Genomic DNA, 27,090 nt, shown 5'->3' on the forward strand with positions numbered 1-27,090 from the left:
TTTATCTGTTTTAAAAATTTGTTCACTGAAAAAAGATACATGTACGAATACCAATAACAAGTCTTTCTGTAGAAATTGGAGTTAAATGTGGCGTTTGTTAATATGCTTACTCAAAGAGCCTTTCCTTGGCATGCATGAATATGGAAATCAAATTGCAGTTCATTGCTCCCTATGTTGTATTTGATTGCGTTGTGCTACATGATTGTAGTTAGAGTTGTCATTTTGAGACGTGTTGGGGTGATAACCTCTTTCTACGTTTCTACGGGCATGTAGAGAAATACTGAAAAAACACCTGTTTCAACCTTTTAAAGATATTTAATTTTATTATAAGCTAGATATCCTTTGGAGGAAAAGGTGATAAACATGATAAAAAGTTTTTTTCTTTTTTTCCCCTCGAAGCTAGCTTCTGTTATTACCGTTCTGTCCTTCCAGAAAAATAGATAATTGCTTTAAAAAAAAATTACAGTATTGCAGCAATAGATACTGTAATAAATACATTGCAATAGTAACTTTTGCAAAGTTTTACTTGTATCAGTCCATGCGTTAGAATGGTTTCCTTATTTCACAATTCACTAATTAGAGGAGGTTTTATTGGAGTAATTCTGATGACATCATAAATCATAAGCCCACAAAAATATTATTCATAAATACTATAGCTGCATTATATTTTTCAACCAGCTTTGTTTTAGAAAGTTTTACAGTCTGGATTTAATAAGGCCGGAAAATATGGCTTGTGATTGGAATATAGTTACATTTCTTATATTTATGCACAGATCAGTCTTGCCCTTTTGACAGTTTTTTCCTAGTGTATCCATAGAGTTGAAGATTGTGATTATTATCTCAGAAAATGAGTTATCCAAGTATTTGATGATTCAGTTGAAATACTGAATGTGTTGACACGTAAATGTGTACCTCTTAACAAAGAGCCAATGCAGTATTATTTTTGTTTGGCATTAAAATCCTGATTAAAACTGTACTAATTTATAAAACTAATAATACTACTTTATTTTTTAGGTGTTCTTAGGACTATTTCCTCCCCCATGGTAAGTTCTGGAGCTCCAACTTGTGACTTCAATTAGGGTTTTTTATATGCTTTAGTACCAATCCTAATGTTATGTTAATATATTGACTCTTAGAATTGCACATCTCCTGGAGACACTGGGTAACATATCCCCCCTCCCCCAACATCAGAGCTCAGTGACAAGATTAAGTTCTTTTCCTTTTGAAAAGAAACCAGATGTATTTAGTAAACATATGTTGTGCTATAGTCTTGATCTGAACATTCAGTTGTACTTAAATTGCTTGGTGAGTTTAAAAATCTTTAAGCAAAATTGATTTTAATTATATGAACGTGGCATTTCAAAAGCAACAGATTAGTTTTATTTAAGTTCTAACCACATTGGAGCTCCAAAGCATATTATGGGGGAAAGGGGAGGAGTGGAAAGAAAATTAACAAAAGCAAAGCTACTTAAACGTGAGGTATTGACAGTTCTGGTGCTGAGTGCTTACCCTGGCAGTGTTGTGCCACATTTTTGATGCCAGCAAAGGCAATAAAGGCATGCTTGTATAGTATGCTATTTGTAGACCTATGATTTAGAAATACAATATATTTTTCGAAATGTTTTAAGTATTTATCTAACACAGATGTATAGTGGTAAAACAGTTAACTAAAGCTACTAATGTTGAACTACTGTATGAGTGGACCCACACAGTATATAACTGAAAGAAAACAAACTCTAGTACTGTATGTTTGAAGGTGCAAGGCAATTGTTCTGTTTGCGGTGTAATATTCATATAGTGATTAATGCTGGTGCTTGCATACTAAGTGTATGGTGTGTTTACATACGCTGTTTCACACGGTAGTGTTTGTGATTAAATGAGAAAATTAGCTTGAAATGTTTCAATTGTTTTAAGTCCAAATTATATAATAAATTTAAATCAATTCTCAATACTTCAAAACCTTCAGAAGAACATTTTTTTATCGCTGTTGTTACTTATATCTATTATATTTACTGATAATAGGCACTTTAGAAGAGAGGCTTCAAATTTATGAAGATGTTAGTAAAAGGCATCCCAGAGCAGTTTCGCCTAGAAGATTACCTTTAAACTTTGTTTCAGGTAACAAGTTGCATATCTGTTCCATAATACTACTAGCTTTTTGCTTGTTTTTCTTAAGTTTTTTTCAGGATGTTGAATATGCATTTAATACCTATTTGTACATGTACACAAATGACATGTATACATTTTTCCTGGAATAGACAAAAGTATATTTGTTAAGTATTTCAGGAGTTGAGAGCAAAAATTCACACACTCTGCTGTGATGGTACCAAACACGTAATTTTGTTTTCATTGATAAAACTACAGTACAGAACTGTGTATAGATTTTTAAGAACTCTTATGCATAATTTCTCTGCTCCTGTACATCATGCAAGTTAATGGTCATCAGCTAAAAGGTAGAAGTGTAGTAAGCTATTGAATTAGAGGAATAGATTTATATATCCTAGCTTATTTGTAAATTGTGATTTCAGTGCTCATTTTAGAGGGGAAAAGTCAGTTGGTCTTGATTCTGCAGTGTAGATTGCCTGTAAAATGTAAAAGTCTAGTAGAAGCCAGAGGAGTAATTACAGTCCAGCTACCATACAGACTTCTAGTAATACAGACTTCTTTGTACTTTTTTGACTTAAAATTTGTTTGCTTAAAATTACACACTCTGGAGGTGAAGCAAATTCTTTCTGCTTGAGGTAGCCCATCCTCAAGTTTATAAACTCTGAAACCAGTTCTGAAAGATGCGTGTAACAATCCCAACAGCACAGGTCTGAGAAAGTTCCTAACAGTTGTTATAGCGGTGATATACCAGAAAACACCAAAGCAATTTCATGAAACTGAGTATCTTATTGGTGTGCAGTGTTCTCTTATAGAACCATTCAAACGTATATCTACAGTGTAAACCAACTTTGTGTTTATAATTTAATAAGAATAGGAAAAAAGGTAGGTCTGCACTGTTTTGTAGCATGAATTACTTTATTTTATCATCATTTATTCTATAGCTAAGTCTTTTCAGAGACTGCGCCCTTTTAGAAGTTGTATGGAACCACAGTGCACAAATATCCTCAGTTCTGGAGGGAACTTTTTAAAAACAAACCCTTCCCAAAACCCCAGCAAGCTATGCTCCTCTAAAATGGAAGGAGAGAGATTAAATGAAACAGTTAATCCCATAAAAACATAGGTTTGGAGTATAGCTATATAACTGTATCTCCAATGGAAAATTTTGGAAAGAAATATCAAGTACACAAATTCAGAAATATCCACTTGAAAACTAAGTTCAGCTGCAGATTCCCAATATCCCTACTCATGCTTTTGATTTCTTGAGTTTAGTTTTTAGTTTGGCTCATTTTTGGAGCATCGCATGTGTTGTTGCTTTAAATGCTACACAGCATAACTGTCCTTTTTTCTTATGTTGCTCAGGAGTCTAAATGTGCATACATCTTTTCTTGTGTGCAGTCACAAAATTGTGATTGCCTCATAAGAGAATCAGCCATGAGGTTAACACTTGCTTAAATCCCAGATACTTCTGTTTCTTTGAAAATACAAAGTCAAAATTTTAAGGTGGTTCATCTGGATTTGAAAAGCTATATGACAAGTAATTATTTTTCTTCTGGAATGCAATAAAATAAAATTGTTTATGCTAATAAATATCAAACAAGGAAATAGCCTGAAAAATGCTCTTCCATAATTTTATTAATAGGGTGTTTTGTCATTGACTTTATTTCACTGTGAATGTTTTGCTTTGGGTTACTGTATCATTTTTGACAGTCCAGTTTCATAGCTAGTGTTCTTTTAAATAGAAGTATGTTTAGTAATAATGGTTACTTCCTAGCTGCTATAGCAATACTCTAAATAAAAGCAAAATAATTCATGTTTAATGGTTACTTCCTAGCTGCTATAGCAATACTCTAAATAAAAGCAAAATAATTCATGTTTAAATTAGTCAAGAAAAATCTCTCAGTAGATTACCTTTTGGGATGTTTCATGACAAATAAGAATTTCCTTGAATTAAAACTTGTGTTTCTGTTAATCTATTAAGCTTGTATCGGTCATGGATATATAGGACTATTTTTGGACTTGCGGAAAATCTTCTGATAGGTCTGTATCTGTTTCTGAAATGACTCATCATTGTGTTTATAAATACAGCAGATCAGAAATTTTGCTGACAAGGCAGTTAATGATGAGAATGTGTTAAGTATAGAAACAAACTTTTTGCAGAACTGTATTTGCAAATTTCAAGAGGACTGAATTTTTGATTAAATGAGGTTGCTGTCCCAGGGTGATCAGTGACCAGCTGCTTGCAGCTGTCATCTGTTGGTTCAGAATTGATTTAAAACACTCTAAATTGCAGCCTGTCATTAAAAGGGCAATCCTGCTCCTTTCCAGACCTTGCCATGCACTCCATCACCATCATGCTGCACTTGATACAGATCAGCTTCTTGATCCAGCTGAAAATCAGCTTTTTGGAGAAAGAGCGTGATGGTCGATTTCTTTTTTCAGACTGACCAAGGAGGCTGGGGCCTGGCAGTCCAGTTAGAGAGTAACTTACATTGTTGTGGATCTGCTGCTACTATGGTAAAGTCCCTGCTGTGCCTCATTTAGAGAGTAAACTTTTAAGCTTGGTCTTTGTGTCCTAGCTGAGTGCTAGCTGTTTTTTATACACTTCTGTCTTTTTTTTTTTTTTTTTTTTTTTTTTTTTTTTTTTTTTTTAAGCTATTCTGCTTTCTATAAACAAGCATTTACTTAATGAGAACTTGAATTTTGCCTTCTTACATTCTAAACAAATGCCTTAATTACAATTGTTCAATCAGGTATAGAAAGTAGAACAATTCAACAGGAGAAACTGAGAAAGTGAGACAGATTTTTTTTTTTTTTTGATCATATAGGGCAGCTTCTTGTAGTGTGATAAACCAGGTTTTAATCCACTTGCCTATGTTAATCCACTTGCCTGTGTTAAAAGCCAAGTAATTGACCCCCATCCACAGACAGTAGGAGTTTCTGTATTTAGCAGTTTGTTTTAGTACAATCAGGGAAGAATTTGAGTTACTTCTATTAGCTGCAGTAATAGTGCCAGTAACAGTAAAAACGTAGGATAATTTAGAATTGGTGGAATGTATGTTAAGAATGTTGTATATAAAGGAGTAATGTCTTCATTTTCTGAGTATTTATTAAAATGATCCATTAATCAAATTTGTTAATGCATTCTTAACTGGAATTTATTTCAAATGTTTTATGGGTATATGTTAGCATTAAGTAAAGTGTAGCACTTCCTTGTTTAGAGAATTAGAGAAGTCTGCATCAAAATAGGCAGTGAAGTGTAGCAGCTTCATCCCTATGCAAAGCAAAAAAAAAAAAAAAATTGAAATCACAGAAGTCATCACAGGAGAAAGTCATTCTGCTACTATGGATATTCATAGGAGTAAGAACATGAAAAGCAATTATTTCTGATTGGATACCTTCTCTTCAAAGTACCTTCTCTTCTGCTTTTTTCAGCAACAGCATTTCTCAGAAAAGTATCATCCTGCAAGTGCCATGATTTTAACTGAAAATATAATCAAATAATTAGATATTTTTCTAGCTTTCTGCCTGTTTATTTTTGTAAAGGTGCTTCTGATACGGTGCTTACCCTTCTGTAACCCAGTCTTCTATTCTGTTTCTGATTCCAGAAACAATCATATTATCATCGGAAGTCATGTGCTACTCAGAAAAAATAGGACTAGAAGAGAGGTAGAGGGTTCATTTCATCCATCCTTCTTCCTCAAAGCAGGATAAATTATATCTGCACTATTCCTAATAAAAATTTGTCCAGCTTAATCATAAAAATTTCCAATGATGGAGCTTTTACGAGATCTCCAAGATAATCCATTCTAATGCTTAGTTACTCTTACAATTAGAATTTTTCCTTAGTGTTTATTTAAATACCCCTTGCTACATTCTGTGTAGCCAGCAGTTAATGATTTCCCTTTTTAACAGGTTTAACATGTTTGAAGAGTGTTATCATGTTTTCCCATTGGTAGTTTCATAAACACAAGCAACTTAAGTATTTTATTCTGACTTCTTTTTTAGGGCAGTATTTACATCTCAACCTTGATAACAGGAAACATGACAACCCTTATTTGCAGTTTTTCAGTTGCTCTGTTATCCAGAGTTGTACAACAGTTAGTGTTTATATTTATATAACACTTGAAATCACTGACATATAACCAAATACACTTTTGTTTCTAGGTGAAAAATTTAGACAACTAATGGATAAGTTCCTGAGGGTTAACTTCAGTAAAGGCTGTCCACCCTTGTTTACCACTTTGAAATCTTTATATTACAATCCAGAAAAGGTAAAATTTAGTATTTATTTGGTTTTAATAAAGTCTTTGTATTCTAATAGACTACCCAAATGTGTTTATATACATTTCCACATAACTTACTGTAGCTGAACATTTTTCTAATTAGCGTGCTGTTTTGTCATACCTAATTCATCACTTGATGGTGTTTACTCTGTATGAAACATGCATTTCCATAGGCACTTTATGATGTCACAGTGCTTAAAATCTGATTGTTGAAGGCTGCACTGAAATTTTTAGATAACCGATAATTTTACTTTTGTGTATTTTGAGTGCCAATGTGTCAGAATTCTTTCAGCTTATGGTTTATGATGTCACCAGAAATCATGATATTTTAAAATATCACGTGGATTACTGTTGTTCTACATACATTTCTGAATTGCATGAATACATTATCATTTACCACAAAGAGATTTGTTTCATATTTCAGTCTCTCAGCTAAAATTTATTTAGGGTTAAATTTATGCTGTTGTAAATTCTCACTGTGTTGGAACGCTTTTGTCACACCAGAGTTAATTATTTCAGATTTAGTTCTTTGTTTCAAGGTGCTGATAAGGTATAGTAACAATTAATTATCAAACTAAAGTATGCTACTAAAATGTATAGGAAATAAAATACAGGTCAGTCTGTTCAGATGTTGCTATTTTTGCTACAAACAATAATGTTTGTTCTCTTGATCCATTCATGACTAGCTAAGGAGTCCTTTTTGTAGCTGGGAAGAAAACCCTAAATACATGATTCGACTTGTTCTTTAGAACCACCAGTGGATATTCCTCTAGTTGAACTAAAAATGTCCTTCATTCTAAGAGTTTCTTGTTCTAGTGTAAAATTTTTGATATGTTTCTGTTTGGAGAATGGAATCTATACTGTATCTCCTTGCTTGACATGATTTTAATAAATTTTGATACTGTATAGGACAGACTCTTCCACAGGGCATACTTCTAACACATACACTTTTTAATGTAAACTGTCTTGAAACTGGATTTAAATTTTTTAAATGATCATGCAATGAATATCTAGAGAGAAAGTGAAATAATTAGAAAGATTTCCCTTTGATATTTGAAATGTTAAAATCTAGGTGCAAAAGATATAAACTGATTTGGCATGGGAAAAATTTTAGCACTTAATCATTTTTGACATCACAAGGTTAAAAAGTTGAGGACTAACGTTGTGCTTTGGGACACGTATTTATCAGGAAAGGTGTCGCGGTGCTACTTGTCTTCTATGTATCAAATTAATACCTTTTAGACCTACTTAATCCTAAAAATTAACAATTATTAAAATGCAGAGTCTCTCAGTTGCCAGCGTGGACTTTTGTGCAGTCCTGACTTCTGCAAAAGCATTATCTTCTTTTTTTTCTTCTTCCTCTTCCCAAGAGAGAGTCTGTTTTGTGTTTCACTTTGTTGGGTATTCATGTAGCAATAACACAACAGAAGGATTTTTGAACCTAGGAGATAAGCGCCAATTTTAGTTTGTGACAACGAATTCTGAACAATGACAATTCTGAAGTTTGGGGAGTAAGGGGTAAAAAAGTGTGCAAAAAGCAAACTAATGCTTGCTGCACCTCTCAGGAAAATGTTGGTGTCTGTTTGTTCTAAGTTGGTACCTAATGCTACCTTTTAACATTATTGGTATATTTTACTTAAAAATGGAAAGAATTTGGCTAAGATCATGTTATGCCTTTTAGAAAACACCTGAGAAAATACTAAATTCTATAGAAGATGGGAATGAACAATTTACTGTTTTGATTTTTGAGAAAGGGCTGCAATTTGGCGTAGTCAACTGCAGTTGCATTTTGAAGTAGTGTAGATACGAGAACTTTATGAAGAAGTTGGTATTTAAGTCTAGAATGTTCTTTCTAGAACTCCAGGATGGTCCAGGATTTGTCATAAAACTTGTTTTCAGGGTAAAGATAAAATGCAATGTTTATATTAATAGAAATTTTCTCTTTGTATGTGCTTAATAACAAAATCAGACGAAAAATAGTACCTAGAATTTTTATATATGGGAAAGGAGAATGTCAGTTATTTAATGCCTGCAAAAATACAGAGAAGTAGTGGTGAAAATCATAACTTCGTTATTTGCTCAGACAGTGAAGATGAGGATTAGAACTTCTCAGTAAGTATCTTTTAACACTTAAGTGTTAAAAATGTCTTTTATACCTGAGCAAGGTGAGAAAAGGGTAATGTAAAGACTAGCTGGTTCTAAAGGAAAAACACTAATATTCTCTCTCTCTGTCTCTCTGCATCTGGAAAAAAAAAAGATGGTGGAGTGGAAAATGAATGTTTGCTAAATGTTATTTGGTATCTAATTGTTCTAAGCTAGTACTTCATTCTAAATGTTCAACATAAGGAATACTGGTATGTTTCAATTAAAAACAGTCTGCTAGGATTGCTGTTTCAGTTCTGGGTGAAAACTAGCTTCAGCTTCACAAACTACAAAGCTCTAGGACTATCCAGGATCAAAGTGAAAACTCTTCAGGAAGGTTTTAAAAACTGCTTAGTAGTTAACCTGCTTGGAAAAGCTCAAAATATCAAGGTTATAGTGTGGAAGCTATGCTTTGGATTCTAGTACAGACGTTTTTGTGATAGTGATTTAAAACAGATTTTCTATACTTGTGGGAAGTTGCGGAAATAATCTCAGCAAATGGGATGGGAAGAATTAGGATTTTGGTCCATTTAGAGAGTTATGGACCAGCTGTTCCTCTGTTAGCTGATGATCAGCTTGCCATGTTTCAGTATGTTAGCACTGCTGATTTGACTGAAGGTCCCTTCAATTTTTTTTTTCCCACATTTTTTACACACTGGGTTTTAGGAGAATAGAAGAGTGACCGATTCAAGAACTCCTCTTCTGTAGGAAGGGCAGTTAGTATGGGCTTAGGAACGAAGTCATCAGTGAGCATTCAGCAGGTGGACAAGGCACAGGTACTGGCTTGCATATCCTGTTTAGCACATACAATGCCAAACAGCTAAGTGCTGCTGCAACAATGGCAGGAACGTAGAGTAGGGGACAGGCTGGAGGATGCAGGTCAAAACCCACAGAAAACCAGGCATGATTCTTCCTGTTGCTTAGCAATTTTTTTTTCCTCAAGGAAAAAGGTTTTTTTGGGGGAAGAGGGCAGAACGAATGGGGGTGATGGGGAAGACACTGGTTAGGAAAATTGACACCTGCCCTGATGTTTTGTTTCAACATCAAAATTTCTGTCAAATCTGATGCACCTCAGAAAATTGTCCCAGTTCTTATGCTTCAGATCAGTTATGTGAGATGTGTGCACTGTTAAGTGATAACTTGCAAGTGCTTTCAGTGGGCAGTACTTAGAGTGATTTTCCTTTGGGTTGTAGTGTAGTTGGATGGAATTTACAAAGCTAGTTAATGATTTTAGGCTTTCCTTTTTCCTCTGACTGTAAAGCCTCAACAAGCTGAAATAGTAGTATTATCTTATGTTTTTCCTTCTCTTTTGGAGCAGACTGTTACAGAATATATTGGAGACTTAATTAGCTTTAAGTTCTTTGCTTTGCTAGAAATTGGGGATACAGTCAAATTTCTTATTTCAGTTTGTAAATAAAATAGCATGGTCTTTTCTTTCATGCAGTTTCTGGGCTCTCATTGATGTTGACTTAATTCATCTCTATATAGAGATTTATGAAGTGTTTTTAAAGCATTTGATTCAATAAAAGATGCTGCTATTCAATTACCTTGCTCTGGAAGGCTGATAAGAAGAATACAATGCTTGTGTGGCCTTATCCTGTCCATGTGAACATAGCTTTATCCTTGTTCTAGATCTTGTTCTGTTGTTTGAATTCCTACCCTTTGAGACTTCGTTGGTGATGAACAAGCTGTGCCTAAATAGAGAACGTGTGAAGACAGGGTGTTGTTTTTCTGTCACTTTAACATTTCCTGGAATAGAAAAACATATACAGATCTTTGCATAGCTCAAAGTAGAGGGTATACTGCATTCCTGTACATTCCTGCATTCAGATAGTCATTTTCAGAGTATTTGGTTAAATAAGAAAGTATCACTCTTACATACCATAAGGATAACTTTTGACAAAATCAAAAATTTTTCATAACCATCATGCAGTGAAAAGATGGCTGAAGTAATTATCTGTAGTTTTATTTTTCTTAGCCATGTCTCCTTGGGCACACATGAATTATTTTATGGACAAATATTTTTCCAAGTCCTCGAATTTCAAATACCTTTCAGTTTGTGGTTGTTTTAGTCTCTGGGATAGAATTCTCCGATAAACGTGTTTTCAGTAGCCACAGAATGACATTCAGCTCCAGATTCAGGCATATGTATTTAGCTCAGTGGGTACAGAGAACAGTTCAGCTCACCTGAAAGTAGGTTCCTACATATGATCAACTGAATGGTTCTCTAGACTCCTTCGACTGTGCTTGGCAGGTTTCTTTTGACTGTAGAGGGAGCACAGCCATCTACATTATAGTCACCTAAGTACTGATGTTTGAACCCCAAGGTGTCTGCAGTGTGTCTCATCTGTTTCACTGGTGTGTGTGGGAACTGTTATACTTGTTCCTAAAGTAGTTATTAATATAGGTATGCTTAATGCAGTCATCTTATTATCATCTCTCTGTGAAATTGTAACATTTAGCAAGCTATAGCAGTTGCTTCTGGAAACAGTTCAAAATGTCCTCCCAAAAAACCCCCAAACTGAATGACTGAAGTGCTGAGGGCAGAGGACCACTTTTTTAGTTATCCATTTTGGGGGCTGATTATATGTTTGCATGAATATTTTAGCAAATGTTAAGTGGACAGCAGTGTGGAATACAACTGGGGTTCTTCATCACTTTACCAAAGAATGAGTTTTACTTGGATTAAGGGTGAAAGATTTTTAATCTTTCGTCACACTTAGAATGGAACTAATATTTCAGATCATTTGGATGAAGTCACACTAGGCGCTGTAAATAGGAAGGACATCATAGTACAATAACGTAAAGGTATTTTTGCGTGAAAAGAATCTTGAGATAATTTCTAGAACAGATAACAAAGGCATGGGGATTTAAAGTCTATTCAGTAAAGAAGGATTTCCTGTACACTTCTTGCTGCTTGGCATTCCTGAAGCTTTTTGTTTTTGAAGTAAACTTCAACAGCTTTTTTTCCTCATAAATACTATTGTTCTCTACCAAGACTTGTGTACTTTGTATTAATTTTAAACAAGTAATTTGGCTTCTCTAAAATTCTAGAGCAGAAAAAAATCCTCTGTTGGCCTCATGTTCAGTTTTTGATGTGTAGAGATTTGTATTTGGCAGCACAACAGGATTGAAAAGGAAGCAGTTAAAGATTTGCTAAATAATTGGAACTTTGGGCTTTTGAGAAGGTAACAGAGATGGTGAAACCTGAGATAAGCAAATTAGCAGGATGTTTCATCACTGACAGTCAGCAATATTGTAACCTTTTAGGTCCAGGTTGTTAACCCACAGAGATTTATGAGATAATTATGTGCTTCAGAGACACTTAAGGCAGACTTTGAAAGAACTCTGGAAGCTAGTGGAAAACAAATTTGAGTGTTAAGCTTGCTTTGCTGTAAATTACTGTACACACTTCTGTAGCAAAGATCTGACTACAGATTCTGTTGCCCTAGACTGCTTGTAAAGCAGTGATCTGACTGATGCTTCCTAATTCTAGAAGTCAGTTATGCAATAAATTATTTCATCCTTCAAGTTCCTATTTAGTAATAATTGTAACTTAACCTGGGTTTGTGGTGTCCTGTTAATCTGGTAAGTAGCACAGGTTTCTTCCTCTTTATCAAGTTGCTAGACTGGAGGAGATGTAAGTAGAAGTAGAGACTGAGGGGCAACCAAGAAGGAGCTTGAAGGAGTGGAGCTAGCAGTTGTCTTTTGTCCAGAAACTGTACTACTTGTACCACATGTATTGTGCTGTGGATAGAGCTTTTGATGATTAAAATACTGTTTTATTTAAAAAAAAAAAAAAAAAAAAGCTGTTCAGTGTCTTGTATTCACCTCTATACCATGCTGTTGCACAAAATCACATAATATTGAAATGAGAAACATGAGAGGGACTTTAAATTGGCGTGCTGGACAAAAGCAAACTGAAAAGAAGATTTTTATTGTCAGTTTAATTTTCTACAATTAATATTGGCAATTAATTTCTGTGTAATGAGGACATGGATAATGTGGAGTAAGGATATGTTACGTAAACAGTTCAGCATCTTTTTTCAGACCATAATTGTTGCTATGCTCCCTGTTTACAAATACTGAGGTTATGCACTAATAGCTACTCAAGTTGCTGTATTGGTTCACAGCCTTATTGTATGCCTTTGTATCTGAATAAAAGATGAATTCGAAGGTAACAGACCATCTAGCTGAGTCTTAATGTATTTTCTAGAATTTCTTACTCAAATTTCTGATACTAAATAGACTGTGTTCAGTCATATATCATCATTGATACTTGGTTATAGATCACTTTTTACCTACAACTTGTTAGAACAATCATAGAACTCCTTTTTTATTTAAATAAAATGCTGTCTTGATGGCTTTGTTCCTATTTAAAAGAATTATGGTTTATGGTCAGCACTCTATTCTTTTTGGATAATTATTAAAGTAGCTGTGTGTTGTGAAGAAATCAGCTAAGTCCTAGTTTTGTTCATTATATGGCAGCAGTTACAAAATGCTGTAAATATAGTTTGAGGCTTTTAAAATGTGGAATATGAGATTCTTGGTCATGTTGTGGTACTATAAAATGGGTGTGGTTACATAAAAAGCAGAGAGCTCACAAATGTAAAAATACTGTACCAGGTTCTACAAATGAACTGAGTTGAAGGCAAGAAAGGAAACGGCTGGTCTGAACAAGAACTGAGACCTTTCTGTGCAGATCAGTAGTGTTAAAGAGCAGACCTGCATTCTGAGCTCAGTATTTATTTTTTTCAGAAATGATTTTGTAATATCTTGTAAAGACAGTGTGTTTAACTTTGTGGTGGTTGTTCTTGGTGTCTCAGTTGGCTAATTCTTCAGTTGCGAAGACAGCTAGCACACTCTTCACAGTATCAGATAAAGAACTTTTTTTTAAATATGAAAATAAATGCACTGAAATAGTTATTATACATAGCAAAAGGGTCACAAATGTAATGCAAGTCACCAGTATTTCCAGAGAAAGCTAAGTTCACACATTTTCATGGATAAGTTGTTATTCCAGTTGTGCGGGTTGCTTTGAGCTGGTAACAGTTTCATTAGTGTATAAAATGATGGGTGAATTTACTAAAGTCTGAATAAAAGGAAAGAATGTTCTTGACTTTCTGTATGGTGTATCCTTTAGATGGGTGTCATTCAGGAACAGAATGATTTGCGCTTTGTCATGAATAGAAAATTCAGTCTTCAGAAAACACACACAATCTTATATTTGTATCTAAAATTTATTTAATGTAGGTGATTAGTAGTATTCTACATTAATGTATGGCTGCTAAATTGAGGGAAGAAACTGAGATAGGGAAAATACCAATATAGTCTTTGAGTATTTCTGTGATTTGCTTAATGTTGTTTCTTCTATTATAACAAATTCTACCAGCAACATCCCATTCTTTTCTTCAATAAGATTTGATTTAATATAGCTTTTAGAACATGGAACTATTATCATCTATACTCCTGAGAATGCATGATATAGATTCCACAGTAAACATGTGTCTGGTCTATGAGTTTGATCATTTTTTGAATACCAGCTTGTGCTTCTTTGTGCAATTTCTGTTTTTTATGCTGTTATAACACACTCTTGGTTCTGGTTGTTGTTCAAGATACCAAGATGGAACCTCATGAATGTCTTACTGACTGCTTTTCTCCAATCTTAAACTCATTCCATGTTAGATTGTTTTTTGGGACTTCTTTTTTTCCGTGTTAAATTTATTTGGATGTTTTCTCACATAATGGAAAAATTATGGGGAAAATTACCTAGTGAGGGAGCGCACTTTGTTCTAAACACCATTGTAGGGAACACTAAATCCGTGGTTTAAACTGTACCCTTCATGCATTGATTCTGTGCCTTTAATTGGCAGGTACAGCAGATGCCTAGCCCTCCTGGGAGGAGGACATGTCCCTAGCAGGTACTTAGCTCGCTTTTTCTTCTCAACCTGCGTTTGTAACTTAATGAATGTGAGACTTGCTTTATACTTCATTGATTACATGAAAGTCTTTCTCAGTCTTGAAGATAGAAAGAATTCATCAAACCTGGATTAAGGAAGCTTTACATAGTGGATACCCCAGTTTAATCCCCGTTGCCCTAGCAAGAGTTTTAGTAGCAGGAAAAGATCATCTAAGAATGGTCAAAATCACTAGTACTTGTGTTAGAAATTGAAACACTGAGCCCCCTGCCCTGCGACCTTTTCCATCACAGCTTTGATGTGAGCTATGGCAGTATCAACTTTACAGTTCAGACCCAGCACTAACAGCATCCACTTCAAAGAGTATGTCTTTATCAAGAGCAGGTTTGAATATGTGGTGCAGAAAAAACCTAGTATCCTTATAATATCTTCTGTGCCACTGCCCATATGTGTGAGTAAGAGCAAAGTACCAGGAGCAAACAAGGCATTGACGATATTGCTTGTCTTAATGTCAGGGTCAGTATTGATGTCACTAGTATCCATTGGTAAGCCTCTGCCACTGTTATTAGGCAGTTTGAGTTTACCTCTTTCCCATCCACTGACACCAAGGTGAACTTTGGATACTTTTATTCCTCTGCTAAGAATCATTCTCTGCTTTTCACTGATAGGACACTTCTTAGTCTCTTTTTGATCTAAAGCATTTGCCTATATTCTGTAATTGAGCATGGGTGCAACAAAATGGGAATGGATTGCTCAGCTGCAGCCTAGCTGGTGCCTTAGGTGATACCTTGATGATATTAGTGTTTACTCTCTCACATGTCCAAAAATGGATCCCTGTTATGTATCACAGAAAAACAGAAGATGTAAATTGTCAGTGACTTCACTGAAAACTTTCGTTCTTGAACAAAAAGAAAAATTCTTCATGAGGTATAATCCAGAGAAGTTCTAAGCACCTCTACTGATAAAGTTTTTTGTCATCTTTCCTTTGGAGGTTGTCATTTCAGCCTCAACACTTGTAAATGTTTTCAAAGCCTTCTGAGAGTTGCTGATAAAAATAACAAGTTAGAGATACCCAGACAATAAAGAATGTGTACAGCTTCTCAGTGATTTTGAAGACATATGGGTATCACTTTCATTGCTTTCCTAAATATGTACATCTCGGTAGAGAAGGATCAGGTTAGGGAACATTTTAACAGATTGGATGTACGCAAGTCCTTTGGACCTGATAGGATGCATCCACGAGTGCTGAAGGAGTTGGCCAATGTTACTGAGGCCATTGTCAATAATCTTTGAAAGATCGTGGCAACTGGGAGAAGTGCCTGAGGACTGAAGACAGCAAGTGTCACTCCTATCTTCAAGAAGGTCAAGGAGAAGGGTCCAGGGAACTACAGGCCGGTCAGCTCACCTTGACCCCTGGGAAGCAAATAATCCTGGAAACCATTTCTAAACGCATGAAAGACGAGAAGGTGATTGGGAGTAGTCAGCATAGATCAACTTGACTGCCTTCTATGATGAAGTGACTACCTCAGTGGACAAGGGGAGAGCAGTAGATGTTTCTTACCTTGACTTTACTAAGGCTTTTGGTACTGTTTTCCATAACATCCCCACAGACAAACTGATGAAGTAGGGACTGGATAGCGGACAGTGAGATGGGCTGAAAACCGACTGAGCTGCCAGGCTCAGAATGTTGTGATCAGCAACACAAAGTCCAACTAGTGGTGTTCCCTACAGGTCAATACTGTGTAACATCTTCATTAATGATCTAGATGGTGGGATAGAGTGCACCCTGAGCAAGTTTGCAGATGATACAAAACTAGTAGGAGTGGTTGATAAACCACATGCCTGGCAGTGCTGCTGTTCAGAGGGACCTCAGTAGGCTAGAGACCCTGACAGAGGAGCATCATGAAGTTCAGCAAAGGAAAATGCCAAGTCCTGCACCTGTGGAGGAAGAACCCAATGTATCAGTACAGACTGGGGCTGACGGGTTGGAAAGCAGCTTTGTAGGAAAGGCCCTGGGGGTCCTGGTAGACAACAAGTTGGACATGGGTCAGCATTATACCCTTGTGTCAAAAGCAGATAACATCATCCTAGGCTGTTAAGCGTATTACCAGAAAGTTGAGGGAGGTGATCCTTCCCCTTTTCTTAGCACTGCTGAGGCCACATCTGGAGTGTCCTGTTCAGTTCTGGGCTCCCCAGTTAGAGAGAGACATGGACATGCTGGAGTAAGTCCAGTGAAGAGCCATGAAGATGTAAGGCACTGGAGCACCTGTCATACGAGGGGAGGCTGAGAGCTGAGATTGTTCAGCCTGGAGAAGAGAAGGCTTGAGGGGATTCTTATCAATGTGTATAAATATCTGATGGGAGGAAGAGTAAAAAAGTGAAGTCAGATGCTTCTTAGTGGTGCCCTCAACAGGACAAGAGGCAATGGGCATAATTTGAAATACAGGAAACTTCCTTTTGAACAGAAGAAAACATTCTTACTGTGAGGGTGGTCAAACATGGTATCAGGTTGCCCAGAGAGGTTGTGGAATGTCAGTCCTTGGAGATATTCAAAACCTAACTGGATATGACCTTGAGCAATCTGCTCTAGCTGACCATGCTTTGAGCATGAGGCGTGGGCTAGATAATCTCCAGAGGTCCTTTTCAAACTTAATGATTCTGTGATAGCATTTTCTTACTGAGTTTCACTCACAAGTTTAGGATTGTGGCCATTGACTTCCTGGTCAAACAAGGTAGTCTGTGACAGGTACTTGAGTATTACATTAGGACAAATGCATTTTGGACAACAGTCTGCCAGCGCTGAGATCCTGTAGTAAACTTAGTGTAAAAGGGCATAATGGAGACAGTTATCCTTGAATGTATGAGTGCATATATACAGGACTGTGAAGGTGACTAATCAGAATACTGTGATTTGGAATCTTTATTTGTGTTTTTGTATTTGTTTGCCAGCCTAGCGTCCTACTCAATTCTAATAATTTCTTGTTTCATACCCTCATAGACCATTCATAAAGGGGAAAGGTAGGTACTTGTCGCAGAATCTACCTTCTACAAATGTATTCACCGTGAGTACAGGGGAATGACTGTAAGGCTGTCGGCTTGCTTTAGTATTAGGCAATGTGTGAGTACATACATGGCTCACCACATGTCACGTGAAGCATCTGTAACTGCTGCTTCAGGTTAGGCTCCTCCCTGAAAGAGTAGGTTGTTTATTCAAGAATGTACTGGGGTTAGGCTTAGGTGCTACATATAGATATAAAGGGATCTAACCATTGATTTAACGCAGTCCTCCATGCGCCATTCTGGAGCTTACAGCGTTCACAGTGGCATGTGTGTCATCCCTCTTTATTTCTGCAGGGTTCACAGTGCAAATTCTAATAGACAATATAATAGCTGTGCATTTTGCATTTTGTCACCGATGACCTGTTTTTATTGTTGAGTAAAGAGCAACAGTTAAGCTGTATGAAGAATTTTTGTGTCTCTCTGGAATCACCAGTCACCTGGCCATGCTGTTGCTGTGCATGTTCACTGGCATTGAATTTACTTGCCTTAACCTAGTTGGTGAAGGAAAAGAAGAGGAAGAGATACAGATAAAATGCTAGTAAAGTCATAATAAAGTGTCTAGGCTACTTTACAAGTCAGTTCATGCTCGCTTTCAGTAGTTGCATGCTGATAGACAGTTTGGTCTTGCAAACCTGCTGCCCATGTCTGTAATGTCATACAGCAGGGACTGTTGGTCCAGCTCTGTAGTAGGATCAGAGAATGCTAAGTTCCTAATCTTGACTTCCTGTGTTGTTTTCCAGCAACAGTTGGGTGCTCAGTGGAACCATTCTTTCTTTAATGCTTGACAAATGCCACATACAAGATTCTCAATGGATAAATTAAGCGGTGTATTTTGGAGATGAATATTTTGAACATCAGTGTCTATTATTCATCATTCTCACTATCCAGAGTGGATACTGCCTTCCTGTACCCTGCAATGATAGCTGCAATAACGTATACTTAAAATAGCTATTTACCCTAAAATAACCTGCTCTTTGAGAGGTTATAATGCATAAATCCTGTGATCTGTCTTCTTGATGTTGGGGTTCTTAATTCATACAAATTCTTTACTTGAAAAGAGCATGGTCTTTGTATACTCTGCCTCTTGAAGGTGAGAAAACAGACATTAAAAAAACTATATGACTCCAAACAGATGATGCTACTTAGGGATTTGACTCATGAGTATGTGTGTCATGCAGTTCAAAAAATAATTATTTTCTAAGGGCTCTGCACTTTGAAGCCCTCATGGACAGGGTGGTTCACATTCCCAGTTGTCCATACCATGTCTCCTTCAATTCCCATCCTTGTTGAAGGAACAGCTTAGGTGTTTGAGTAGCAGTTTCTGAACCTTTACAGCTTTAAATTTGCACACATTTCTGTTTTTTTAAATATATTATGACATTTGTTATATGCACAGATGTTCACAGAATGATTTCTGCAGTAGCAATCACTAAGAGAGGGTTGGATTGAACATGTGAGAATAAGAAACACTAGCTATTTGAAACATCCTAACACATGATTTAGAAAAAAGGTTGACATAGTTATGAGGAAGGTGCTTGTGTGTACTGGGGTCTATATTGATGGTGCGTGCTGAAGAGCTGCAGTTATTTCTGGAAAAAGTCCTCTGTCCTCTTTTACTTAAGGAGAACATCACTAAGACACATTCTTTTTGTACTGCTCTTGGAGGGTTTTTCTTTTTTCATTTGGTTTTCTTGACATTGAATGCTGAACTTCTGCATCATCTGGAAGCTAATAAGCCTAAATGTAGAAGCAACTGCATGGGATGCAAGACTTTTCATTCTGTAAATTTATAAGCATTGAGGTAATTTATACTATTGAGGTAGTTTTCTTTTCAAACTGGATTTGTTGTTTTTATCCCTTTTGATCATGGGCAAAATAATAAGAATTATAGGTAACTAAACTGAGTTAATTCTAAGCTTGAGAGGTAGATGGCTATAATAAAAAGGGAGCTTCATTCTATACAAGGAAGTCTGTCTTTTTTACTAACAAGATATCCCTCTTTCCTCTAGAACATTGAAACCTTATCTAAACAAAACATGACTTTAAAAATGTAGATATTGTGGAATTTTTACTTATGGCTGATATTTCTAAAGGAGTATAAAAAGTTTTGTTTTCATTATTTGCGGAGCATTTTGGAGCAACCACTTAATGTACAGCTGCGTGAGTGAGCTGTTTTGAAGTGTGAATGTTTTATACATGCTAAGGAGCATGGGGCATTTACAGAAAAAATGTTTCAGTACAACACAGTCTGTGTGCATATGAAATATTTTGATATGGATGTTTTCTTGATCCTTTTCTCTGGCATGGAAGAGACTTACTGTCCAGCTACTAGTTCTTTCTGTTTGTTTATTGTTAAAACATGGGTATCAGTAAACTGGCCAGTCTACCTAAATTTTTTATGATGTTAAATCTTGCATTTCAAGAGCCAGCTAGAGAGTGCTGAAGCTTAACAAGTTTTTCTTTATCAGACTTCTTTTAGTTTTTAAATAAACATACTTGGGCATTTAGATTATATTCATTGTGTTGATATCTGAGTACCTAAAAATAGTTCACACAGTAGGCACAATATGTAAATGTTCTGTCAAGACTTAGTCTTAACCATAGTCTGTTGTTGGCATCTTCAAGAAGCAAAAATATGTGTTTAGCAGTGCCAGTGCATTATTATGAGTTTTGTTGTTCATGCAAAGTTACTGTTTCAAGTGAATGTAACTGCGGCTCTTGGCAGAATGGTTTTGCTGGAAGCTAATAAGCCTAAGTGTAGAAGCAACTGCATGGGATGTAAGAATTTTCACATTCTGTAAACTGCTGTTCAGATTTATTAGAAATAACAATGAACACACTTTTTTATAATATCCTCCACAAGGAAAAGAGAGAGAGGTCTTGAAATGCTTGAAAAAAAAAGTTCATTCTTTTTGTAATTAACCAATATTCAGAAATACTCTTTGGTTCCCCATACATGCCGGTCTCTGTATCCATGAGATTAAAATCCAAAGAGCGAAGACCTTCAATTAGTCAACATCAAGGTTTGCGTCGATTGTGTTGCAGGTGCGTTGATTCCATTGAAGCTCGACATTAGCGCACATGTGTCCTATTTCTGAGTAACTTAAAACATGGAGACTGTGAGGAAATACTGGATGAGAATGTCTGGCTGGAAGAAACATCAGAAACATCAGTCTCAAAAAAAGGTGTAAGACTGTCTACACAGGAAGGTAGGCTGTCTCCCCTGAAGACCTTTCTTTACCCCTTATAAGAAAGATGGCATTTTCTTTCCTTGATGTGGAAAGCTAAAGGATATAAAGGAGGTTGCAACTGTTTTTGTAGTTAGATGTCATCTGCAAACTACTGGTGGATTATATAAAGAAGTGAAAAACAGTTAGTTCCACTCTAATTCTTTCTACATTTTAAGATGAAACAGCTCTTTGAGATCAACCAAGGAGTACAGCCTTTTGTTTTTGCTGCCTCTGTCAGTTTAGTTTTCAAGAGAAAGTAGTGTCTCTGAGTTCAAATTCTAGGAGTGGAAGTCTGGTAAGTGGACTCATTCGGGATCTGGCTAATAGCCGGTATATTCACATCAAAAGATAGTATCTCTGCTATATAACTATATCTTAAGAAGGAGTTAGGAAATTTTAAAATAAGTGGAGGAAGGAGAAGGATGAGAAACTGTTTCAGGTGGTGCCAGGATTTTATACCTCCACTCTCTAGTGAGAATGAGTAATATAAAACATGTTGGTGACTGATTGTTTGCGTTTCTGAGTTAACATGTAAGCCAAGAGCTGACAAACATAGCACCTCATTTATCAATTTATCATAAAGAACACTTTTTGGTGGAAAAGGATGGTCTCTGTGGCCTATGCTGTGAATAATTGCTCCAGATACCATTTTGAGGACCCATAAGTATTCCTGACAGCTCTGGTCACAGTAGTTCCTACTGGTACTCTGTTGCTATGAAGTTGTTTGCTTTCTTTTGTTTATACAGTCCCCAGGCTTATCCAAGAGCTTTCAAAACTAATTGCTGTTGAAAACAGTTTTGTATGTGTTGGCCACAGTGACATTTTAGAGCACTAGTTAACTCTAAAAGATTTTGTTTTCATGTGTCGTAAAACCTTTCAGTACAACCTTGTACTGCTGTTTTGAACTTACTTATTTCATTGTGTCAACAGTTTTGTGAATTAAAAGGAATATTAGCAAAATGGCAGTCAAGTGCTCTAAAATTAGAAAACACTTTTGCCTAGGTGTGCATTACAGAAGGTCTCTAGTTACCTAATCAGGTGAATACTTTTTACTTGATTTCTTTCATTGATGACTCAGTGGATGAAGCTATTCTTTGTATCTTTTATTTTCCAGTGTAAACCTTGTATTCTTATACTGTGGTCTCATCCAAGTTTTGTCTGGTAGTTTTCTTGTATGCTGTTCAGTGGCTCATGTCACATCTTACAAGATACTGATCTTGACACAGTATTATAAAGATAGGGGAAATATTATCCACGTTTCACACATTTAAAACAGGTAGTAAGATGTCAAGGCCAGATTTTGCTGGCATTGGTTATATAACCCAGGAGTGATGGTTTCAGAGTTGCTGACCTTCAGTAGCTTTCACTGACCTCAGATGATGTGGAATGCTCAGCACGTTAGAAAATCTGGTTCTAGATGTTTTATGGCAATATGAAAATGAATATAAAATCTGTTTTGTGGGTGCTAGTAACTTCATATAACCTCATCCCATTTCTTTCTCTACTTCATTCACTGTCTGGTGTATAATATATGTGGCAAAGCCTCTTTAGTGAAAATATACCATAATTAAATATTTTACATAATGTTGCTGGGGAACTTGATTTCCAACACTTATTTCGGAGCGGCTCCTTGATTTGTACCTCACAACCTGTTGCCTTTAGTGTAAATCAGACATAGCAATGGCATTAGAACAGAAACTCACTTAGCCAGCTGATTGTCTCTGGCTTTGAAGCATTGTTTTTCCTTCCTTACTACTCATTATATTAAGAAAAAGTATCTGCCATTTTACCATATCAAATAACTATTTGCAGTTTGCTATTAAGTGTTGATTAATTTGAGGTGGAGTGAATTGAAAAGATAGGCCTAAGAATTTGAAGCTTACCTCCATAGAGTGTTGTCTTAGCACAGTTTTGCAATTTATAACTATAGGAATCTGTTTCATAAGGCTCTGTCATCTCTATAGTAGTATGTCTGGGAAAGTAATATCCTATTTATAGCCTGTTTGTCTATTTAAATTAATTCCAGAAGGAAGAGGTCTAATACATTTAAACAGTGTGCAGGACTGGGTACTTCTTAGAGGCTTCATTTTAGGTACTTGGAGATAGCAGATAACTGGACAGTCTTCTCTAAATTATATAGAGATTTCAGTATGGACTGTCTTGTTGAAGTTGCATAGCTTCCTTTGAAAATGCAGTGAAAAATCAGTGCTTGGAAGCATGAAAACAGAGGAGAAACTTAATCAAGCCTTTAAGAGTGTTATGTGCAGTCACTGAGCTTCTGTTTTGTGTGTTTCATTTTATGTGTTTTGTCTGTGTGTTTGTTTTCAGTATGTACATTTTACAGCTTGACCACTATGGGATAATTTTCACGGGGAAAGTAAGTCTTCTGTTCTGAATCCATGGTTCCTGCCCAAAAGCTTTCTAAATTGTGTAACTTCTCATCGATAGTCTTAAATTTCTAATTTGTGTTTGCTTTTGCTTCAAAAAAATTATAGCAGATGCAAGAAGTCGATTCCAAAATGATAGTCAGATTTGTTAATTTTTGCTAAAATGATAGTGTTTATACTTCAGAGTATTCTGTAGCTTTAGTATGGGCACTGCATTTGCTGCATCTATTCTGTAGCCAAGATACATTTTCTTTGGAGCGTCCTTGAATAAGGACCAGTTCTGAGGCCAGTTACACAATTTCGAAACAATCTCATTATACTGATAATAGTAGTTAAATGTGTGGCAGAATTTGAAACAAATTATTTCATTACCCTAGTCATGCTTTTATTTTCTTAATGGAAAGATGCTAGAGTTCCTCAACAAGATTTGAGCCTTACTGACACTTCTCAGCGAGAAGCAGAGCCTTATGAAAGTTCACTTCCAATCTGGCTGAATCCTGCATTTCTCCATTCCAGATGGTATTGTGGTATTATCACAGTTGAGATGCCTTACCAGGTTGTTTATAAAGATATTCAAAGAACATTGCTTTTAAAATAACTTTGGGGGTTTGTTTTAATATGTAACTTACTACATTTGAAGCAGTCTAATTTGTGTCTGGCTTTTGTATAATCATCTATCTTTCTTTTTCTTTCTTAATGTGAGACTGATCTTGTACTTCTAAAATTGTTCCACAGCTCTAAACAGTCACGTGAAGTTACACTTCAGTGTGTAAACATATACATGCTGAACCTTTCCAACACAGCAGCATATTTTTTAGTGGAGAGTGTCCTTTCTGTGACTTAGTTGCCATTCTGCTTGAGTAGTCTGTTCTCTATAGAGCTAGTGTACAGGGCTGTTTTTCCTGTACTGATAGTTCTGTCCTCCAAGAATAGCTCCCATGTACAAAGCCCATTACGTAAAAGACAAAGTAATTTGCAGTGCAGACACTCAAGACAAAAAATGGTTAATGCAGTCACACATGACGGAAGTATTGCATGGTTCAGTATAAAATGTCAAAACAATTACAATGTGTATAATATGCTACTAATATTATAAGTTTTTCAGTTTATTACATTTGTACATAGTATGCCCTGAAAAAAAAAGCTGTCTTAGCTGAGCAAGTGTAGAAAATACAGAGTCCACCATGTTACAAGTTACATTTTGAATGAGGATTACAAACTAAAAGTTATTTAGATAAATGGAGTAAGTTTTTTTTTGTTTTTTTTTGTTTTTTCCTGGAATTAAGTATTTCAAATTTTCTGTACCTTCAGTGGTACATTATTGACATCAGAAAAAAGCAGCACTTGTTTTTCAGGAGCAGCTGTGCCAGTGTTAGCAACAGTGGACAGCAAAAGTAATCTTCACTTATGCAGAGAGTTTTAGCATTGTCTTGAGAGACTGCTCAGAATAAAATTTGATGATATGAAGTCAGGTGTGCATACGTTATGCACACGGGTTTATTGCCATGCAGCTGTAGTGTTTAGGAAGACATCATGTAGCTTCCTGGCAATGATACACATAAAACACCTCCAGACCTAATTTAAGGAAAAGTGCTCTAGCTTGATTTTAATTAATTTAAAATACTGAAGGTATCTGACTCTGTATTGGACGTGTTGTATATTTAGAAGTGATTAGGAGTCATTAATGGTAGGGTTTGGTTGTGAGAAACTAAGTGTAAAGGAAAATATAAAGAACTAATAAAGCTCTTGTATCTCATTCTTTCTATGAATATCTATGATGAAACAATGTCTTCTCAAATTTCTGTACAGTGTAGATCAGCTCTAAATGCATAGATTGTTTGGAAGGCTACTTTCTCTGCCACTTGCGAAACGCATGGACTGGTTGCTTACGTGGACAGGAGTAAAGGAAACATTTAACTTCTCTGGTTTGGGGGGGGGGAGGGTTGTTTGTGTTTATTTGTTTTGCTTTGTTTTTAATATGGTATTGCAGAGCTAATGTGTTGTGGGGCTAGACAGTCCCTCTCTAGTGAAATTCCTGACAACACACTTTGAGGAATGCTGGAGGTAGTCACTAACCAAGATATACCATTGGATTAGAGTTGTGGAAAAGTAAATAGTAAAAATTTTTCATGGGTTGGGCCAAGATGACAAGTTGCAAGGTGACCGAGAAGGTGTTTCTGCAGTAACTTGAAGGTGACTGGAGAGTAGCTCCCCACTGAAAGCTGGTGAGGGATTTTGTGCAGCTCCTTAGCAGGTTAGATCAAGAAATGGATCTGACTGAAAATTCACTGACATTTCTTGGCATTTAACACTTATTTAGGTCAACCTAAAGCAACTGTGAAAGTAGTGACAGATTTTGTCCCATTATGCTGTGTATGCGTGAGCACACGTTTAACAGTGCTTTTCTTAGGGAAGCAGAAGTATTCATGGCCAGTTGATTGCTTTATAAATCAAGCTACTTCTGCATTTGAACTATTAGTTTCAAAACAACATTTACTTTGTGTGTTATGCAAAATGAACAGCAAAGCTGTTCTTACAGAGGCAAATTGGAGTTTAAATATGTCTAAGACTCATAAGAAAAGTGAGCGGGTTTGTATTAAGGAGGGGACAATTTGTTCTTTGTTATCCCATTTCTGCTTTCACAGCATGAGGTTGTAAAATAGTTCTTTTAGTTGACTATCATTTTTATTGCACTCAAAAACGTTAGCCATACGCTAAAATACAAGCTAGGGAAGTTGTCTCTCAAGGAGGCTGAATAGTCTTTTACAGTGGGAGTAATTTATTTAAATAGTCTCTTTTTATGGGCTTATTCTGTGGTCCGTACGTTACCTGGTGGCATTACACTATATCAGTTATACAATAAGCTGTGGAGCAGAAGCTTTTCAAGTGACACTAAGGAAACTTGTTGTGTTAGCATACCACTTCCCTGAATAAAATTGGAAGTGTTCAAATACTTGCATACCTTCTTCCTGTCTTCCTTTTTACACTGACAAACCTGGAATGTCATTATCTCATATTTAGAAGTAGCTAGATGGGACATTTTTGAAATGCTGGAGGAACATTGCTTTAAAAAAATCAAATTTACCAGGGTGAGGCTTGCTAAAGAGCTTTTTTAGTTTTTCTATGAACTGTTTAAGATATCAAGAGTTAGCACTGCTGGGATCTTAAATATTCTTTTAGTTAAATTTTTAGTAGTATGCCGTAAGAAATGGAACTTCTTTAGGTGATTGCCCATATGCACCTTCCTGCATGGATGCACTGTATGAGCTAAACTCAGACCTTTTGTACAGTGCAAATGTGCCAGCTGGCTCATGTTTGGTATGCTCTGTTCTTCTCTTCCTCAATAAAAAGCACATCTCAGTTCATGGCAATCACCTTTTGGCTCTAGGTGGAACAGCTTCTTGTCTTTGTTAGGCTGTAGTGAAACCTTTTTTACAGTTGTAGTTTTGTAGTTGCTTTTTTTTCTTTTTTTTCTAGCTTGAATTTGTGAGCTGACACCGCCCCCCCCCCCCCCCCGAGTCAATTGGCAGTTTCTTTACTTGAAAATTCCTTCCCCTGAGTATTTTCACCCAGAAAGTTATGTTCATTCCCCTGGAATGAAATACCATCATGTGATAAGGCTGTACTAGATGCGATACAATAATGGAAAGTGTGCCCCTGTTACCTCAAAAGATCTCCATCCGTAAATATCTTTCAGAACTGAAGGTTCAGATCTAAGTCTCCATATCTGTAAAGGCGGAGACTCCAGGTTGCAATTTTGTGTCTTGGGCAAGAGCCTAACTGGCTCTGAAAGCAGGATGCTTGTGTGTGCTACCCCCCTAGGAACCTCGGTGGGGGGTCCAAGTTCCTTGTCAAGCTGTGTGCCTGTGTCTTACCCATCACAAGCAATTGTGGAAACCTTTAAGGGAGGCTATGAAGGCACGTCTGTAAGCAGAGGGAGTTTTGAAAGAGAATCCGTCAGGAA

The 27,090-nt window shown here is 36.3% G+C and overlaps 1 protein-coding gene across 4 annotated transcripts in view; it reads left to right on the forward strand.

Moving 5' to 3' along the window:
* Nucleotides 1-27,090, forward strand: part of NAA16 (N-alpha-acetyltransferase 16, NatA auxiliary subunit) — a 76,419-nt gene that overhangs the window by 28,725 nt on the left and 20,604 nt on the right. For all 4 annotated transcript variants that reach the window (XM_026099186.2, XM_026099188.2, XM_026099187.2 and 1 more), the window contains 2 exons: nucleotides 2,023-2,118; nucleotides 6,271-6,377. In XM_026099186.2, the coding sequence (XP_025954971.2) occupies nucleotides 2,023-2,118; nucleotides 6,271-6,377 (203 nt within the window). The remainder of the gene's footprint in view (nucleotides 1-2,022; nucleotides 2,119-6,270; nucleotides 6,378-27,090) is intronic.

The sequence above is a fragment of the Dromaius novaehollandiae genome, chromosome 1 (assembly GCF_036370855.1).
Source record: "Dromaius novaehollandiae isolate bDroNov1 chromosome 1, bDroNov1.hap1, whole genome shotgun sequence".
Taxonomy (NCBI): Eukaryota; Metazoa; Chordata; class Aves; order Casuariiformes; family Dromaiidae; genus Dromaius; species Dromaius novaehollandiae.